The 19,644-nt window shown below is 34.7% G+C and overlaps 2 protein-coding genes across 3 annotated transcripts; both read right to left on the minus strand.

Annotated features, from left to right (window-relative positions):
* Nucleotides 1-112: 112 nt before the first annotated feature.
* LOC130636977 (leucine-rich repeat and death domain-containing protein 1-like) lies at nt 113-3,261 on the minus strand. The gene is made up of 5 exons (XM_057446833.1): nt 3,073-3,261; nt 1,962-1,999; nt 1,713-1,750; nt 1,298-1,435; nt 113-1,080 (listed from the first exon to the last, which is right to left on the minus strand). The coding sequence occupies exons 1-5, from the start codon at nt 3,205-3,207 to the stop codon at nt 407-409; spliced, it is 1,023 nt and encodes a 340-aa protein (XP_057302816.1). The 5' UTR covers nt 3,208-3,261; the 3' UTR covers nt 113-406.
* Nucleotides 3,262-4,106: 845 nt separating this feature from the next.
* LOC130636900 (uncharacterized) lies at nt 4,107-19,415 on the minus strand. Of its 2 annotated transcripts, XM_057446754.1 has the most exons (13): nt 19,240-19,407; nt 11,928-12,486; nt 10,524-10,766; nt 10,001-10,331; nt 9,641-9,852; nt 9,383-9,545; nt 8,887-9,175; nt 8,192-8,309; nt 7,742-7,879; nt 6,646-6,705; nt 6,417-6,457; nt 5,572-5,755; nt 4,107-4,815 (listed from the first exon to the last, which is right to left on the minus strand). In XM_057446754.1, exons 2-13 carry the CDS (start codon nt 12,478-12,480, stop codon nt 4,643-4,645), a joined length of 2,505 nt encoding a protein of 834 aa, XP_057302737.1. In that variant the 5' UTR covers nt 12,481-12,486; nt 19,240-19,407; the 3' UTR covers nt 4,107-4,642. The 2 variants fall into 2 exon arrangements, 1 of the variants encoding a protein (XP_057302737.1); XR_008982292.1 differs by lacking the exon at nt 4,107-4,815 and having other exon boundaries at nt 5,714-5,755; nt 6,646-6,715; nt 19,240-19,415.
* Between the last annotated feature and the right edge of the window lie 229 nt (nt 19,416-19,644).

Raw genomic sequence — 19,644 nt, forward strand, 5'->3', positions numbered from 1 at the left:
AGCACGTTTGAATTTTTAAGCTTTTGTTTCAATATAAACTTCAAAAAGAGGACAATGAAGTCAATTTTTTTTTCTTTTCGGCAATTTCATCATTTTTTCTGCTTGAGATGAATTAAAAATTGGACACAAAAAAATCGGCAAAAATAATAGTTGCTAAATCTAGTCGCTAAATCTAGTTGACATAATAATAAAGTTTAAATTCTGAAATTTTGTCATCACTGATGTACAGGTGGTTATGAAAGATACTCTCTGATCATACTATCTTATCGAAGAAACTCATAAATTGAAAGTAGTCGAAATGTTCAAGTGAAGTCGACATAACTCCTATAAAAACTCGCATAAACTCGAACCTCCGAAGTACTAAAAAAACTGACAGTAACAAAAAATTGGAAGTGGCAGAGAGAAATTAGTAACTTAACAAGGTGCTGATTTGAGCACATCGAAGAGAACAAAACAGAAAAATCAATTTAGTTTCCACATTTTCAATTAATATCTCATTTGCCTGCAACTCTAGAATTGTATAAAACGCCGAACAATAAATGTCTCTCTCACATTCATAGCAAGTCGCCGAACAACATTTTATGATAGATAATAAATCATTCGGTAAATTACTAAGCTCAAGAATGTTAAATTTTCCAATCACCCTACACGAGAGCTCTTTTAATGCCAACGGCGCTTCATCAGCACAGATGCATTGGACGCCAAAATTAACTTTAACAAGCCGTTTAATTTCAGTATTATCTATAGTTACTCTTTTACAAGCATACTTTAATGTTATTTCTTTATCTGTTACTTTGCATAAGTCAGCAGGCAATACTATTATCTCGTTGTGATATAAATCAATCGACTTTAAATTTTTCATTCGGCTAAAATTAAACGTTAAGAGTTGAATGTTGTTGTAACTAAGCAACAAGTCTTCAAGTTTCGCCAAAAGAACGATCTCTTTAGGAATGATTCGTATTTTATTATTTGACAAGTCAACTTCTTTTAGATTCTTACATGAGCATAAATATCTTGAGAAAGATGTAAGTTTATTATTTGCTAACACCAGTTTTTCCAAACTTTGCAGACAAGCTATATCTATAAAAAAAGAAAATGAAAAATAAGGAACAAGTTAAGGGAAATACAACAAGAATATATGTCAATATGTTATAACTATTTTCACAACTTTGCCCATTTTTATATTTTTTAAGGAGGAGATTAAGGAACAGAAAAAAATAAAAATCACATTTAATTATCTAGAGATTGCAAGAGCCAATTAAACAACAGAACATTTAGTCCATTAAATCTTACTCACCTTTGCCAATACTTGTAATTTGATTGGAAAATAAATTCAAACATTTCAGTTTTGGTAAAGCAAATATGCTATCAGGAACGCAATGAAGTTTATTTTGCTGCAGGTCTAATCTCTCAAGGTTCATCACCATACTAAACTCTAAATAAAAAAATGTGTAAAAGAATCTAGAATAAAATATATATAGATATAAATCCTATTCTTATGCCGAATGCTCAACAAAAAAGGACTAATTTACACTTTTATAGTCTCTAGCATGACTTGGCTGGGCTTTGAGTCTACGACCTTTTGCACTGAAGCAAACGATCTACCACAAAGCTACCAGTTGGGTAAATAGAGCAAATTAAACAAGAATTATGTAGTTTCTGGAAGCTAACTTTATACATAATAAACTTTCACCATAAACATGTAACCTCACCTTTTGGAAGACTAGAGATTTGATTCGAGCCCAAATTGCTGAAATAAAATATCTAATACATAATAAATTTCTGTAGAGAAAACAATAATAATTCAATTAAAATTCAACACAGCAATGAAGAACTCGATGTGGAAATATTTGATTGGTGAAAGTTATTATAGAGAGGGGGGGGGGGTACTTTGAGGGATAATAAAAGGGGATGTTTATTTGAGAAGTATTACAGTACAATAATATATTAAAAGAACTTACAGCTCTACTAAATTGGCCATCTTTGAAATGTCTTTCGGCTAAAATATTACAACATAATTTCAATTCTCCATTCGCTTTTTTCGCATTTTTTACATTTTCTTTTACATTTTTTATCAAACGATTTTTGGAAATTTTTAAACAAAAACATAAATAAAAAACAAGCAAAGTAAAGATTTTATTACTAAATGAAATATGATTTAACTAGGACCCTCTACTTGTGTAGACAACTTTCTGCGTGACGTAGTTGTTTTGACTTCATTTTTAGAACAATGGACATGCTTGCACTTTTGTGTAGGTAAAAAAGCAGGACTAGCATAGGGGTTATTAATTATTAGGGATTATTAATGGTTATTAATGCAGATTAATATTTTTTGGGGGTAGCATTAGATCCAAAGGGACTGGAATTAAATTTTAACTATATCCTTTTAATTCTTCCATAAAAAATTTCACTAATTTTGAGCGAATATTTCTTTTTTGGATGGATTTCTATGATTATTATGGTCTGTTGTTTGTATTTTTTGCCTACAGAAATGCTTGCGTATGTGCAAAAAAACCGCAAACTTTAAACTTTTGTAAACATTGGCAAGTCACCTACATGCACTTTAAATTATATTTACCTCCTTCCCAGCTTTTGGCTTGACCCCTCCCCTTCCCCTTTGTGCTTGCATACTATCTTGACATACTATACTATATTTTTACCCCAAATCCACTGGTTGTCATCAGACATGTTAAGTCATAGCAATTGCACACACAAATTTGTAGGGTTGTAGGAGTACAGACACAAGCCTATCATTGCCATGAGAATAGGTGGATACATTCCAACGTGCTCTGTTTTTGTGTGGCAAATTGATAATTAATGCCAGAGATAACTCAAAACTTTAGAACAAGGTGCATCTATATGGTTAGTTTTAACGATAAAAATAAGAGGGATATATAATTTATTCCAGGACTTGTTTCCATATCAATAATAAGTACCAAATCCTACTGCAAAAGTCAAATTCATTATATATTTACTGCAGTTTCTGTGGTAATGGAAGGACTATATGGAAACGCTATCGCCGCGAGCTATCTGGGTGCTATTCAACTGATCAAAAAATAATCATTAACTTGCCAAGGTTTTAAATAAATTTCTTTTTAAGTGGAGGACTTTAATTTCATCATCCTCTAGTACCTCATTCGGTATGGTAGAAAAGTTAACGTAATTAAGGTATTTTATAAGGTTGTGATGATTTTCTCCGGTCGCCATTATGTTTGTTTTCGTCTCCTTCACTTTCGATTTTTTAGAACTAAACAGTAAATTTACAGACCCACGTCCGGGTACTTACATCTCAGATCGAAAGCGCCGACCCTATGCCAACTTTGCAACCACCTTTCCAGGACTTATTTATTTCTTTAATCCGCACGATGTTTTTATCAATGTGTTTATCGTCGACAGTAATATTCGTCGAGACAAACATGATTTGAGCACCTGTTAACCGTTGGTGGAGAAAAAGCGCTGTTACATACAGGCGGAGTCACTCGGGCAACAGCATGAATAAGGATCATTTCTGCTTGGATGCAAATCTAGTGTATTTTTACGATAGTTTAAGATAGAGTGGAAAGATGTGGTATGCTTTTTTAGGTGAATACTAATGTTTTTACAGCGTCGCTAAGAAGCAAACAGTAGTTATGGGGACGAGGTTGACTTCAAGACATTTTTGTCACATAACAAAAATGATCACTCTGGAAAAATGATTACACTGGCAAATATTTACTTAATGTTGTAAGGTAATAAGGTAATTCCCAAAAGTCTTATTTATTAAAATTTTTCACGCGAATCGCCTGAAGTACCTAACCAGTAAGGAATAAGCTGGTAAAAAAGTGAGCAAATTTTGGCTCGGTAATTTTTTTTACTGACTAAAAATTATTTTTACCGATTTTACATTTTCTTTCTGACAAAACAATGCGTTCCACTTTTTAGTGTGATAAGAACCAACAACATGCGTTAGAAATAAGAGGATTCAAAGGATGTGATTTTTTGAAATTCTTGCATAAAAATGTAATTTTTATTTCTTTTGTATGTAAAACCGTTTATATCTGTTTTTAATTTAAAAAGTGCTCCTTGTTCCTCAATAATTCTTCCAAAAACAAGTCGGCAAAACATCATTAGGTTCTTAAATTTATTCGGCAAAAGGTGAATAAATGTTAAGCAAGTATCTAATACAATTGCCGAGTAAAAATTTTCAACGGCCCTTTTTTACCTATTAGGTAATGAATTTAAAAAAAAAACAGTTGTAGTGGAGAACAAGTCCTATGTATAGCCAAGGCGGTTCAAAACCTTTTTTAAAACTTTATTGGTTAACTCATTGATCACAAAAACTGTCTGTGTTTTTTTGTGTCCGCAAGGTCATACGCTGTCCAAGTATCCAAGTTTACTTGGATACTGCTTCTTCGTTAACAAATCAATATGACGCGTTTGTTTTACAGTTATTTCACCATTCTAGAAAGTTTACGCCAGTCATTTTGCGACCTTTTTTTTTCGCCAAAGTTTACGCCAGTCATTTTACGATCTTCTTTTTTTGCCAAAGTTTTCGCCAAAGTTTTTTATCTTTAATGTAATATGTATTCAGCGATCTGAAAAAGACGCTACCTTTGTTTTTAAATTCGTCTCCGAGCGACTCTTCAAAAACGATAACGCTTTTTTATTCAGTACATTTATACCGCAGACTTGCAAGTTCCTTTTGCACTTCTGGTGTTTCGTATATACCATCGAAGAGGGGACATTTTGTTCTCGCTTCTGATACCGTAAACCAACGACATTCGTCGTGAATAACTTCCCGGTGTTGCGACGGCGTAAAAGTAGCTGATGTCGTTTCTAAATAGAAGAACACAAATTTTTCATGACAAGATCGTTGTTCTTGATCCGACTATTCTGACCTAGCCAGGTATAAAAAATCGACGTTAAAAGTGTCGTTACATGAAAGCATGCCCTAGGCCAAAGTTCAGACAGATCAGAAAATTCATACGTATCTTCCTAAATTTAACAAGAAACCGGACCGGTTTTAACACTCACATTAAGGCAACAGATAAATAAATTTCTTGAAATAAATAAATAAATAAATAAATTTCTTGAAATAAATAAATAAATAAATAAATAAATAAATAAATAAATAAATAAATAAATAAATAAATAAATAAATAAATAACCATCAAAAAGTTCGTATAGACGGATACAGCGAATATTGATCGATAAGGCGCCTAATTCAATTTGTTGTTACCACCGCGGAATTCTTGTTGCATTTTTGTGTGAATGAACAACACAGTCAACACAATGTAAAAACTCAGTCATAGAGCTACATATACACTACGAGAAAATAACAGAAATAATTCAGCAAATAGTTTCCAACTTTCTTTTATAATCTTCCAGTTTTTATGCATTTTTTCTCAATTTTCCTAAAGTACAAGAATGTTTTACCAGATCTCACTGAATCCTGGGGTAATATTAAATGTAACACAAAAGGGAAGGATTTCCAGTTCTGTGTCAATCCGGGGATCGATATTAAATGTTACACCAAAAGCCTCTGACTCCAAGCAAAAAACAATAAAGATCTGAAATGAACACTGAGCCAACCTTCCTTGACGTCGAATCGTTCTGCTTTAACGAAATTGCCACTAGATTCATTGTCATCTAACTTCGAAAATTTGTGCCGCGACGCTTCGTGCAGAAGTTCAGCTTTTCGCTTTAGATCATTCAGACGACTCCTTTCTTTCGTCTTTGATCGTTTGATAGCATCTTTATCACAAGTCCATCGTTCCTGCAGAAAAATTGATGAATTTTGAATTAGTTTGATTATAACGATAGAAAAAATGGGATTCGGTAACAAATATATACCTAAGATGTTTTTCAAAATTTGTTTCTTTTTCGTTTATTTCGCGAAATTTAACGCCAGCGAAATGGAGCGCTCACAGCACCGTGACACACTCACTACAAGCCCCCAACACGGTTGTGCAACACACGGCCTACCTACAAGCGCTCAACTTGCCCTTCAACGCCGAGTCACACAGTTACTTGTAACTTAAACCGGTGTCTGTTTAATATCAAGGAACATTGAGCAACACTGGCATTCAAACGTTAAGACTACGGACAAGCACGTTTAAATGAAAACTGGCCTTCAGATAAATATTGGAGTAATTTTATTCACGTTTAGCTTGTCCAAAAAATCATTACAAGTACCGAGGTTGTATTTCTACACAAAGAAGGTCTGACAAAAAGTAAAGTTTTTTAAAACTTAAATAATTGTGTAATTTCTTCATCTTCTCAAAAATAAATACACATTGTTTTAAGCATATCGATTATACCCATTATGAAAGTTCAGAACACACAAATAATCCAATATTCGCAAAGTTTTACTGCACAACACATGAAATACAAATAACAAGTCAGGAGTAAAACTTCTCGTGTAAATTTGTACTTACTTCTGGATTCGGTAAATGCAAATCTGGCTCACCATAATAATCTTAAACAAAGACAAATAAAAACCATTGAAGTTAAAAGCTGAAGAGCGAGAGAGTTAGGCCACAGACTTGGAATTAAAAGCTTGCAGGTTCAAAACACATTTTTAAGGTAGTGTGGGCAATTCAATGGCTCGTTTACAGTAAAGTTCAACGCTAAATCAACTATCGAAGAAATATGCTAATTCCTAACCTTCTCCATCCTCATTATTGCTTCTGCACCTGCTCCAAATATAATAACGATCAACGTCTCCTAAAGAAAGCTGGTCATGGATTATCCATAACTTTAATTACAAAGTTGACACAAATGAAATATACAAAATCAATTACTAAAATTCCGACTTCGTTTTATGAAAGAAGGTAGGAGTCAATGCAACTCGACTGTTCGCAATATTAGTCGTATTTTGCCTGTTTTTTAGGCAAAAACCGGGTCGCGCTAAATCACGCACGAAATCTTCAAATGCGATATATTTTTATCAACGTTTTTCACGGGCTAAGAACTATCTGTAATATAATACTTAACTTTCCGTCCGTCAGCTTGAAATGGTAAGTTTTTACAATTTGTTTACGATTTACGATTTGTTTTTTAGTGAATCTATAAACCCGACTTTCCGTCAGTGAACTCAAAATGGCACCTGCAAGCAGCTATAAGAACATTCCTGTAAATAATTTCCCGTGGGTGTATTTTAACAGGCTAACGACCAGTATATTTACTGATTCAAAAATTATTCCCTGATTTTTTCATATATTTTTTATATTTAAATTGCATTATGTTTATTGACTAACAGATTTTAACAACATTTGTCTCTTTTTATGCAATGGATAACTTTTTTTTAAAATATCGTTTTTTATGTTCTGTGGCAACCCTGAATTATTATTCTGTTATTATGTTATATTATTCAGTTCTGGGGACCACGGATCGAATCCCGCTCACTGCTTGGCAGTATGTTAGTGATAAACAAAGTAGTTCTTCTTCAATATGACTTACACGCATTATACTCGCCCGTCATGGTCAGAGGTCTGATCGGAGTAAAGCATTCTCTGTTGAAAATGAAATACGGATGTGCTATGATAAATATTCACCTATATGTATACACACCATCCGGATAAACTATCTGAGTTCATCACTAACATATTGCCGCACGTAGTGTAGTGGGTTCGTCTGCGGCTCCCAGTTCTGGGAACCGCGGATCAAATCCCGCTCACTGCTTGTGATAAACAAAGTAGTTCTCCTTCAATATGATTTTATATTCACAAGCAGACCGGTTTAAAAACGGTTTCAAGCCTACCTCTATGTGGATTCGGATTACCCGTGACTGGTAAATCAAGGACAGTGGATGTCTCGATTTCTCCAAGTTTGATTCGAATACCAGCATGCTCTCGAACAGCACGGAATATGCAAAAGTGAGAGTCTTCAAGCAGTATACCTAAAACAAGATTTGGTTTTTTATAACATTTACAAGAATTTTAAGGTGAATCTGGCGGGGTGAATCATGGGAGTTTCCAGTTTTAGTTTGCAATCTTAAGCATATATCGAAAAGACTTCAACAACGAAAAAATCACAAAAAATCAAAAGAAAAACAAACAAACAAATAAACAAACAAACACATAAAAAAAAGCGCGAAAATGACTTTATTAATATAACAGGTGCAAAAATCACTTTAGCATGACAATAGGCATAAACACAATATTATGCAAATTATAAACTACAAAATGTGAATAAAAAACAAAGCATTTACCAGTATTGAATAACCTGTGTTTAAACATTGACCCAGGAAGCCTCCAAGGACGGTCATCAGTTGTTACTAAATGTTTATTTTGAACTTCTCTTTTGGATAATTCATTCTTGCAGATATTCTAAAGAAAGTTGTTCTGTTATTTAAAAACTTTTAAAAAAATAATGATGCAAAAAATACTTAAAAATAGCATAATCATAACTCAAAGTCATATTGAAGAAAACTACTTCACTCATCACTAGCATGCTGTCTATCAGCAAGCCGGATTCGATCCGTGGTCCCAAGAACTGGGAGCCACAGACGAACCCACTACACTACTTGCGCCAATATGTTAGTAAGGAATTTTATTAGTTTATCTGGATGGTGTGTATACATAGGTGAATCTTTATCACGGATGTTTCATAATAAAGATTCACCTATCATGAATAAAGCTTGCCAAGATAATGGACGGAAATGTTTCCTTTTTGTAGTTATTACTAACAAATAATGTGCTGTGGCTAAGACGAAGAATAATAGAACTACCTACAGCTGAAGAGATCTGCAATACAAAAAGAACGGTAGCTATTATATTACCGATTGCATCACTGCATAAAACGTATATATCGCTACACAAAGATATTGCTACAGATATTTGTGGTACAAGATAATGTACATCAAATAAAATGCAAATTTTGACAAAAAGACGAGATAAAACTTACCTTTAACCTCAGCAATTCTTTAGGAAGTTCTTTAACAAATATCTCATTCCAACGATCATCATACTTGTATAAAAAAGTAAACAATTCCTTCATTGAATCCATGGTCATCTCACTAAGAAGACGCACATCTTTATCAAGCCATTTATCAATATGTTTGGTCATACTCTCTATATTTAATGGGATTAATTTACCACTGATTATTTGACCGAAGTACATAGCAAGTGTGTTCCCTACTGGTGCAAATGATTCGTCACTACATGAGCGTTGTAACATTACGTACACATCATCTCTACAAAAGTAGAAAAAAAAACTGTGCTTTAGTGAAACTTCTTTTTTAAGCAGTGCATGGCCAGCTACACCTTGGGACTTTTTTGGTTTCTGTTCATCTTTTTTGTAATGTTTTTGTTTTTCTTTTTGCATAAAACTAAACATAACCAGTTTGGCGAACTCTCAGCTTCGAACAGAGAAAGACAGAAAAACAAACAACAAATCTTACCCCATATCATGATCATGTAAAAGAAATATTCCAGAACAACTACGAACGCATGGTAAAGCAGGATTAGGAAAATAGAGGTCATGACAACTTTCTGCTTTCAAATAAATTTGAAGAGACGGTGAACACACTCTGTAGGAACTAGTCAGACCAATAACACGATGACCTAAGAATAAAAAATGTCAATACTTGTCTTTTATACACCTCCAATTTTTGTCTAAAGTTTAAGAGAATTAAAAATAAATATACCCATTCACTTGCCTGGCATAATTTCTACATCCCGCTTTCTGTTTCGACAGTGTAAAGTTTTTTTTTCGCAATACATTCGTATAGAGAATTCATTATTTCCCACAGTCACAATATCCTTGTCCTCGAAAGACACTTCACCCATTGATAAATCTGTCTTATCTTTGAGAGCAACTCCAAGAATAGCTGGTTCTCTTAACAACAGTTCATTAAGGCTGTCTGGTTCTCTAGAAAAGACAAAGAGGTGCTTTTTAGCTAGCATACTTTGATCTAATATAAGTAAATAAAATTTTATAAATCGATGGATTCTCTTCAGATTCTTGTCTGTTCTTTAAAAAATTATTTCGCAAAGGCAGAGGAAAAAAAGTTTCATACTGTGTTTGCTTAACAATCATCTTTTTATCTTCTTCACTTAAGTTGTCACCAGTGAGTGTCAGTATATCTTTATAATGTGTCAGCACCCAGCCTCGCCATTGACTTGGCGCATGCGAAAAAGGAGTAGCTTTCAATCCCCAAGGTATGTAAGAGCGATGTCGATGGAAACGAATTTTATTCATCATATCAGTATCTTTGACTGCATCAGAATGTCCCAGGAATTTTAAAACTTCCATAGCTATAGATTGCCTGGCTTCATTTGCTGTATTGAAAGTATAGGAAGATTCAAACAGCTTTCCATCGAAATAACAAACTCCAATGTACTGTTTACCTATGATTGTAAGAGAATAAATACGATGGAAAAAAACACAGCTTAAACAAAACTATTCTATACTGCCAATTGTTTACAGTATTAGCATTATGCCAGACAAACCAGAAAATACAGAGATATGGTAGGAAAATTATTTTTCAAAAAAATTGCAAAGATTGTCATAAAACTAGAATAATATTTATATATATATACCTTGTACTTCTTTTGCATGACATGTTGGTATCTGCATTGCGTACTGTCCTGCAATAATATTCAATAGAGTTGTACATATCTTTGCACGTGGGATGTTGTTTGGTGCAAAATTAACTGAATGACCTCCTTTATACTTTTGTATGGTAAATTGGTCTTCATTTGTAAAGTATTGTAAATAACCAAGTTCTCGCAAACACACTTCTGCTGAACTTTGTTCAGCTTGCTTTTTTGTTTGCATTAAACCTAAAAGTCATAAGTAACAACATTTAACAAAATTTGATATACATCAATTCTTGTGCTAATGAAAAATTCCACCTCAATTATGGATTAAGAGTGTCGGTGGCTGGTCTAGAAATTAATTTTAGCAGTTTTGAAAGTTTTTAATAATATCAATATCATATCCTGTGGGAAGGTACTGCATTAGGAACTTGACCACATGACCAACATTTCCCATTTGGCTGTACAAAGAAATGTTTAGTCCTCCAATTTAGCATCAAGTTAGCATAAATTTTAGTGAACAATGCAATAACTTTACCTTAAGGAAAGAAATTTTTTAGAACTTATTTTCGCAACTGAGCCAGCCAAATAGAATATATTTGCAGAACATATTTTGATATTGAAAACTCCTGTGCAACTAACATTTGTGATTGGAATACTTTTTTGTGGAAAATTGATATAAACTTTTGATATCAAATATATATTACAACAAACATGATACCGGGACCAAATATGAAGTAAAATACATCCCAAGACAGAATTATACCTCACTCAATGTCTTCAGAAAATTCAAATTATTTTGCATTACACAGTTTTTTTTAAAATTTGCAATTTGCTCTTAAAAAAATGAAGTTCTAGAAACATTAGTTTTGGGAATAACGGTCTAAAATCACAAAATTGCAAAGGTAAACTCCACAAAAAAATTTTTAACATAGTAAAATGTCATTTTAGTCCAAGGAAAGTTGATCTTCTGGTTAGCGCCACATTCACCTACCTTTTTGCTAGCTGACGACTGCTTTCAGTGCAATATCATGAAATATTAAATTTTGCATATCTTTTTTTTTTCAACTTTTGACAGAGGTGTTTTTAAAGGTTATTATTAAAAAGGTATGTTTTGTCCCAAAATTACTCTTTTTTTCAGATTTTCAATGGCTAGATCAATTCTTTTAAATTTTCCAGGTTTTTTACATCAGTTTTGATGGTGGAAAATTAGTGCTTCGTTCCTAATTTAATGAAAACCAAAAGGTATGGTGAATGATACAGACTGAAAGGGTGTAAGCTATGAAAAGTCTGGCACATCTGCCATTTTTTTATCGAAAAATATATATGGAGTATATATACTTTTTGAATATAAAACCTTTTTTGGCTTAAAAAATAAATAATATTGCATGTGCAATAATTACATACCTAAGCTGTTAAAGGTTTGACCATCAAATTTAACACTTCCAAACCATCCTTTTAAACCATTTTCGACAGCCGAGTGAGATTGGAATATTGGGTAATCTTTTTTATTATCTTGCGCATGATGATGCAGAAGACTTTTAAAGAGGATAGCTAACATTTCATCAGTTAGATATTTGTAAACCTCAGTAATGGAAGACACAGCAATTGCATCGGTTGGTTTGTGTGCTATTGTTTTGTGATGTGGATAATTCTTTGGAGCTGCAGTTAAAGATTCCTTGGCGTGGTTTGGGAGATTTGCCGAGCTAGAATTAAGAATTCTTAAATTTAAAGCGTCACAGGCCAGTTTCGCAGCTTCCATTTCTGCTAGTTTTTTTGTCCTGTATGCCTGTTTTGTTGAAAATGATTGTGATGCCACTGACAATGTGCAAAAAAAATGAGCACCCTTCATGTTTGATTCAGGCCAGCAATGATACTGTGGTGGATCTATGTGGATATGCTGTGTATATTCGTTCACCAGTTGTTTTTCATTCCGTTGCAATGTTGGAGTGAAAGACATTTTCTTCTAAAAATAAAAAATTAATAGCTGCTTCCAGTCTATTTGAAGACAGAATATCATGTCATAAATGAACACTTATTGTGATTTACTGAAAACTACAATGTTTAAAAATGCAAGATTTTGCAGCATTAATAAAAAACTCCGTGAAAATGATGGCAAAGTATAATAATTTGCCACGAAATGTTAAAAATGTGCATACATTTTTTATTTTATATGAAATAATGCTAACACTTCATTCTGCAACTAAAAAAGATGTCTTAAAGAAGCGAAGCATTTTATCTTGTCTCTGAAACTGTCTCCACAATAATTTCACCTTTTATAAGAATTGTAACGATCATGATTATTTCAAAATGGTATAATCATTTTTTATAATCCTTTACAGATCGTTTTAAGAAACAAACTTAAAATGATTTACAATGATTAAGTCAGAATTATTTTACCCTTGTAAAAACAACATGAAGTAAAAGTTAATGGGAAACATTTTCAAAATTATTTTAAACAAATCCATTAAGGAAATCTACATCAATCTCGTTTTGATAGTTTTTAAACAATCTCCAGCAATGTTTCGCCTCTATTGGATGGTTCTGAAATAAACTATGAGAAAAATATTTGCATAATGAGTTATGTTGGAAGCAATTTTAAAAGAATTTGAACTGTAACAAATTGACAAGTGTTGAAGCAAATTGACATTGATCTTTTTTAAACGGTTTAAAAACGGATGGGAAACAAAGTTTCAAACAATGTTTTGGCAACGAAACAATTTATTTTAGAATGAAATGAAATAACAACGGCAACGTTTTGTTTAAAAAACAACAAAATTTTAAAAAATGGTCAAGTTTGTGTGGAAATTTATATGCAGCAAATATTTTTAAAGGATTATGGACATTTGTTATTTGTATAGACATGACATTTGCGACCAGGAGAATAACAACCCATGCTTTGTCCTAATATAAAATATCTGGCCAGCTAGCTAACTATAAAAAAGGACTGACCCATCCAGCCTTTCCAGATAGCTATATACCCTTAAGGTGACAGTAACCTTTTGTTTTTAGCCGTCCAAATAGATGGAGTCGCTATTGAGATCAGAGTTCGTTTTACTTTATGCACCATATTTGTTGTTAATAACATTTTTCTTTAATAACTATGTCATTTCTTTCTGTATAATACATGGAATCACAATCCCAATATTTACTTGCGCACGCATCTAAGTGATTACGTAATGCCCGATGCGCGCGCAGAAATGGAGGTAAAAATGTAAACAAACTAAGCCGAAAAGTTACCTCCATTTCTGGAAAAACACAGCACTGTGATTGAGTGTATCTAACAACTAATTTGGCAGAAATAATTAATTAGCATTTTAATTTAAGCAGGAATTGTTGAAACCGAATAATTTTGGTGATAGATAATAATTTTAGCATAAAATTGTGAAAGTGTTATAAAAGACAAAATGTAGATTTAGAGTCTGAAAATAACCTTCGCAACTAATTTAAGGAACAAATATTTCCAATTTTTAAAAGAGTTACTGCCACTTTAAGCTAGAAAGATGGGGAAGATGACTCCGTAGCGTAGTGGCTACATGGCGCCTTGCTTAGTGGTTATGACTCTTGCACTTGGTTTCCCTTCCTTGCAGTGATTCAATATTGAGCAAGATACAGATACAGATACAGATAATCTTTTCTGGGAATTAAAGTTTACATAAATTAAACTGAATAAATACAAGAAGTATTAATAAACTATCACAACCAGCAGGGTACCTCTCAAAACAGCCCGGAGGCCAGTTAAAAGATGCGAGTAGGACCCTGTAAAATCTCTGAACTAGTTCTGGGTTGCATGAAGAAAAAGAAGAAAAAGAAAAAGAAGGAGGAGAAGAAGAGTGGGAAGAAGAAAAAGAAGACAAAAAGCTGGTGTTGATATACCCGTACTAGTTTAAATGAATTGTTCAAGAAAATAGTTCTTAAGATTAATTTTAAATACATTAAAAGATTGCGAGTTTTGAATTTGAAAAGGAAGACTGTTCCAGAGAACTGGACCAGAAACCCTAAACATATTGCCACCATAGTTTACAAGGTTAGACCTGTTATGATGAAGTGTAAGTAGGTCAGAAAATTGATAGGTGCTTCTTGTGATAGAGTACGGTAGATAAAATTAGCAAAATGCAGTTTGAATACATCTTTAACTTTCAAAATGCGCAGTTCTTTAAAAAGCCGATTAGTTGGAGGTAATGGGAATACAAAGTTCCGAAATAGTTTTTCTATGTCAATATCAGTGCGAATTTTCACAGGTTTACCGTTTGCTTCGAAGTACAGAAAATACGCTTCGTTTTGATAGCGAAATGAATGAATTTCTCCATTTCTCTACATTTCCATCCTAAACGTTCGAAGTATTGATTAAGGTTGTAATTAATAAAAACTTTAAAATCAGTATCAAAGCCCAACTCAGACGTCTTCACATTTCCAAGTCGATTTCTGGTTACTTTCGAGAGAGCTTCTTCTCAAAATTTACGGTTTACAAACCTTACAAATACTTTTTTTTCGTTGGTTCTCTTCTCGATATCTTTCCCATCAATAACAACATTCACTTTATTTAAAACATCTACAACGAACAGTTCAAGGTCTTTATCAGCTATATCTAGAGAAACTCCACTCATTTCTACGTTGTTTCGGCTAATGTACTGGTTGTTTATTTCGACGTCCGGTAAACATGATTCCAGGAACTCGACGCGTTCTTGTAGTTTTTTGTTAGCATCAACTAGGTTTTTGATGAGAACATCTCTTATTTAAAGAACATCATTTCGTATGGTTGTTGTAGCTTCATTTATATCCTTGAATCCTTTGGTCATGTTAGTATTTAGTTCAGCGTTCAGCAAGGTGAAGGGTCTCCTTAAGAGACAAGAGAGGAGTTGAACGTCCTCCACCATACCTTAGTTTAAAGGGGCGATTGTGGAAGTCCCATGAAATGCCACATAGTGATGGTGTCACTTTAAAAAACACCCAGTCCGGTCTGTGAATGGTTGGCGCTAGGAAGGGCATCCAGCTGTAAAACAATGCCAAAACTCTTTATTAATGGCCGTAAGAATAGTTAATCAGTCAAACTGCGTAAACGGGGCTGGAACTCTAAGGAGTGAAGGTGTCGCGCACGGTAGGACAGATGTCAGATGTGAGCATCGTCAGACCGTTACCCAGCTATCACATCACAAGGTAGATAACACTAGGTTGAGGATGGCTAGTGTAAATGTTGGTACTCTGAGAGGTAGAGCAGGTGAAGTAGTTGAAATGTTAGAACGTAGATCTGTTGATATGTGTTGTGTTCAGGAAGTCAGGTGGAGAGGAGCTTCAGTGAGATTTGTGGAAGGTAGGAGGGCAAGGTATAAGCTTTTTTGGATTGGTAATAGTGATGGATATGGAGGAGTTGGCATATTTGTTGCAGAGAAGTGGGTAGAAAAAGTAATAGATGTTATGCGTGTTAATAGTCGTATTAAAGTGATAAAGTTTTTGATAGGTAATAGGATTGTCACTTTTCTGTCAGTTTATGCTCCACAGTGTGGACTCAGTGAGGAAGATAAAGATAAGTTTTATGATGAGTTAATAGCAGTCACATCAAAGTTTGGAGACACTAAACTTGTCATGGTGGGCGGCAACTTTAATGGTCATGTTGGGAAGTCATCTGAAGGTTATAGAGGTGTGCATGGAGGCTATGGATTTGGGAGCAGAAATAAGGAAGGGGAGAGATTGCTTGGGTTTGGAATGGCAACGGACATGGTGGTTTGCAACACATCATTCAGTAAGAGACAGAGTAGGCTGATAACATATGAGTCAGGTGGTTGTAAGACACAGATAGATTACTTTTTGGTTAGAAAGTCAGACAAGAAAGTGGTGAAGGACGTGAAAGTTATATCGGGGGAAGAGTGTGTTTCCCAGCATAGGTTGCTGGTTTGTGATATTATCTTGAAAAGTGTCAGAGAAGCCAAGAGAAAGTACAGGCCCCGTCGAAAAGTCTGGAAGCTGAAGGAAGAGATTGTAGCAAGACAATTTAGTGCAAAAGTTCAGCAGTTAGCCTACAATAGTCAATGTGATAGTGACAATGTTGAAAGTACTTGGACTACTTTGAAGAATTGTCTTCTAGAAGCTTCTGATGATACCTGTGGGTGGACGAAAGGACCAGCTAGACATAGACAGACCTGGTGGTGGAATAATGAGGTTGACCAGTGTATAAAGGAAAAGAGGAAACTTTGGAAAGAGTGGAAGTCAGGTGGTAGTAAAAATATTTACTTAGAAGCTAAGCGTCGGGCTCGTACAGCAGTGTATAAGGCAAAATCAGAAGCAGAGAGAAACAGATTTGCAGATGTGTTAAGAAGGGAAGACCAGCGCAATGAGGTATTCAAGATAGCAAAGCAAATGAAGAAGACTAATCAAGATATTGTAGGTGAGAAGTGTATACGTAAAGATGAAGGTGTTTTGGCTAGCACAGAGGAGGAGAAAAGTGTAGCTTGGAAGAATCATTATCAGAGGTTGCTTAATACTGAGTTTGATTGGGACGAGGATAATTTGTCTGATGATGATGTCGTAGAAGGGCCAGCCATGCAGATCAAGACAGAATGGGTAGTGGAGGCTATTAGGAAAATGAAGATTGGCAAGGCTGCAGGAGTATCAGGTATTGTTGCAGAGATGGTAAAAGCATCTGGATATATTGGAGTTGAGCTTATTACAAGTCTCGCTAACCAGATTATAAAGGATGGTGCTATTCCGAGTGAGTGGCAGTCAAGTGTAATAGTGAATTGTTTCAAGGGCAAGGGTGATGCATTAGAAAGGGGTAACTATAGAGGTTTGAAGTTGGTTGATCAAGTAATGAAAGTTATTGAAAGAGTGATTGATAAGTTACTTAAAGAAAGAATTGATATAGATAAGATGCAATTTGGTTTTGTTCCAGGGCGTGGCACTACAGATGCAATATTTTTACTCAGACAGCTTCAGGAAAAGTATTTAGGAAAGAGAAAGAATCTCTATTTTGCCTTTGTTGATTTAGAGAAAGCTTTTGATAGAGTGCCACGTAAAGTTATTTGGTGGGCTATGAGAAAATTAGGTGTGGATGAGTGGCTAGTTACGATGGTTCAGTCTATGTACAGCAATGCTAGAAGTCGTGTCAGGATTAACGATTCACTTAGTGATGAATTTAGTGTAAATGTTGGTGTACATCAGGGTTCTGTACTTAGTCCTTTGTTGTTTATTCTAGTCTTAGAAGCGCTGTCGATGGAGTTCAGAACAGGTTGCCCATGGGAGTTATTGTATGCAGATGATTTGGTTCTCATAGCAGAGTCGGTGGAAGAATTAGTTGAAAAGTTTGAGAAGTGGAAGAAAGGACTAGAAGAGAAAGGGCTGAAGGTAAACACAGCAAAGTCTAAAGTCATGATAAGTAGCATTGCAGCCAAGTGTGACCTTGTAGTTGGAAAGTGGCCTTGTGGAGTTTGCAGGAAAGGGGTTGGTAGTAACTCAATTTTTTGTCAGACTTGCAAGCATTGGGTACATAAGAAGTGCAGTAGTATTAGTGGAAGGTTAAGAGCTGGCATACAGTTTGTATGCAAGCGTTGCAAAGGTGAGATTATAGAGAATGAAGTATTTCCAGCTTTAATGATGTACAACAGTGGCTCGTTAGAGATAGTTAAGAACTTCTGTTACTTAGGTGATATGTTGGGCAGTGAAGGGGGTGTTGGAAGAAGTGTTACTTGCAGGATAGGTTCTGCTTGGAAAAAGTTTAGAGAGTTACTTCCTTTATTGACTAGCAGAGTCCTGTCAATTGAGGTAAAAGGTAGGTTGTATGAGGCCTGTGTAAGAAGTGTTATGTTGTACAGTAGTGAGACATGGGCAGTGAAGCAGGAAGATCTTGACCGTTTAGAAAGGAATGATATGAGAATGGTTAGGTGGATGTGTAATGCCAGTCTGAGAGACAGAAAGAGTTCAGATGAGCTAAGAAGCAGGCTAAGTCTCTGTAGAATTAAAGATGTTATCCAGATAAGAAGATTGAATTGGCTGGGGCACTTGAAAAGAATGGAGGAGGATAACTGGGTAAGAAAGTGTAGAGACTTGATAGTTCCTGGGGCAAAGCCCAGAGGCAGACCGAGAAAGACTTGGCAGGAGGTTATAAGGACAGACTTGATAGAGAGGAAGTTGAGTGTAGATCTAACACAGTCTAGATCAGATTGGAAGAGGGTCATTAATATACCCCGTCCAACCCATGCTATCATGGAAAACGGACGTTAAGCCGAGAATGATGATGATGATGATGATGTTAGTTACCATGTTGAATTAAGGTGTTGGCCCGTGATGATTTGTGTATTTTCACCGCATCAGTAGCATGTTCGCACCCGCCGATGATAAAAAGAGAATGTTAGGATAGTCCCAGGTTAACCCATGTGAGAAAAATTGGAAATTTAACACACTGTGTAGGCTATTGGATGCTGCAGGAAGTTGTCTGGTAGAGCACCCTAACTAGATCTGCATACCCTCAAAAATGAGCATTAAATACACTAGAAATCCCTAAGCTGTGGCCCCTTCCAGGGTATATTCCTCGATTGTGACGTTAGCTATGTAAAATATGCATATTTCTCTTGAACTGTAATGAAAATGTACACTGTGTTTGTTTGTTTTTAATTATGGAGAGAAACCTAAGACAAAATAATCTGGGATCTCACTTAGTGCAGTTTTCCCCTGACTGGGGGTAGGGACAAACGCACTTCTAGAAATTAATAGTTAGACAAATGGATACCTAAAGGAGAAAGAATATATACTGTATATATACGTCGCCATACATATCTGGAGTACCTAATATTAAGGTTATAACATTAAAGCTATAGCATAAACACATGTCTGCTTTCTTCTGGGAAAACTCTAAAACAACCCGTTGTCGCAGAGTTTGATTTTACAGACTGGAATGATAAAGTCCCTCGCGATATATTTACGGGGTACACTCTTGCCGTAAATGAGAAAATGCACATAGGCGGTCATAATACCACGAAAAGCTTCGCATTTTTTTTGCTTCAAACATTATATTTAAATAAAGCATATATACATACATTACAAAAAAATAATAATTTGGCCTGTGGGAAGTAGTTTCGTTAATTTTAAGATCCACTGACAGATAGGATAAGGTTAGATGAAAAGACTGAACGAT

The sequence above is a fragment of the Hydractinia symbiolongicarpus genome, chromosome 1 (genome assembly GCF_029227915.1).
Source record: "Hydractinia symbiolongicarpus strain clone_291-10 chromosome 1, HSymV2.1, whole genome shotgun sequence".
NCBI classification, from domain to species: Eukaryota; Metazoa; Cnidaria; class Hydrozoa; order Anthoathecata; family Hydractiniidae; genus Hydractinia; species Hydractinia symbiolongicarpus.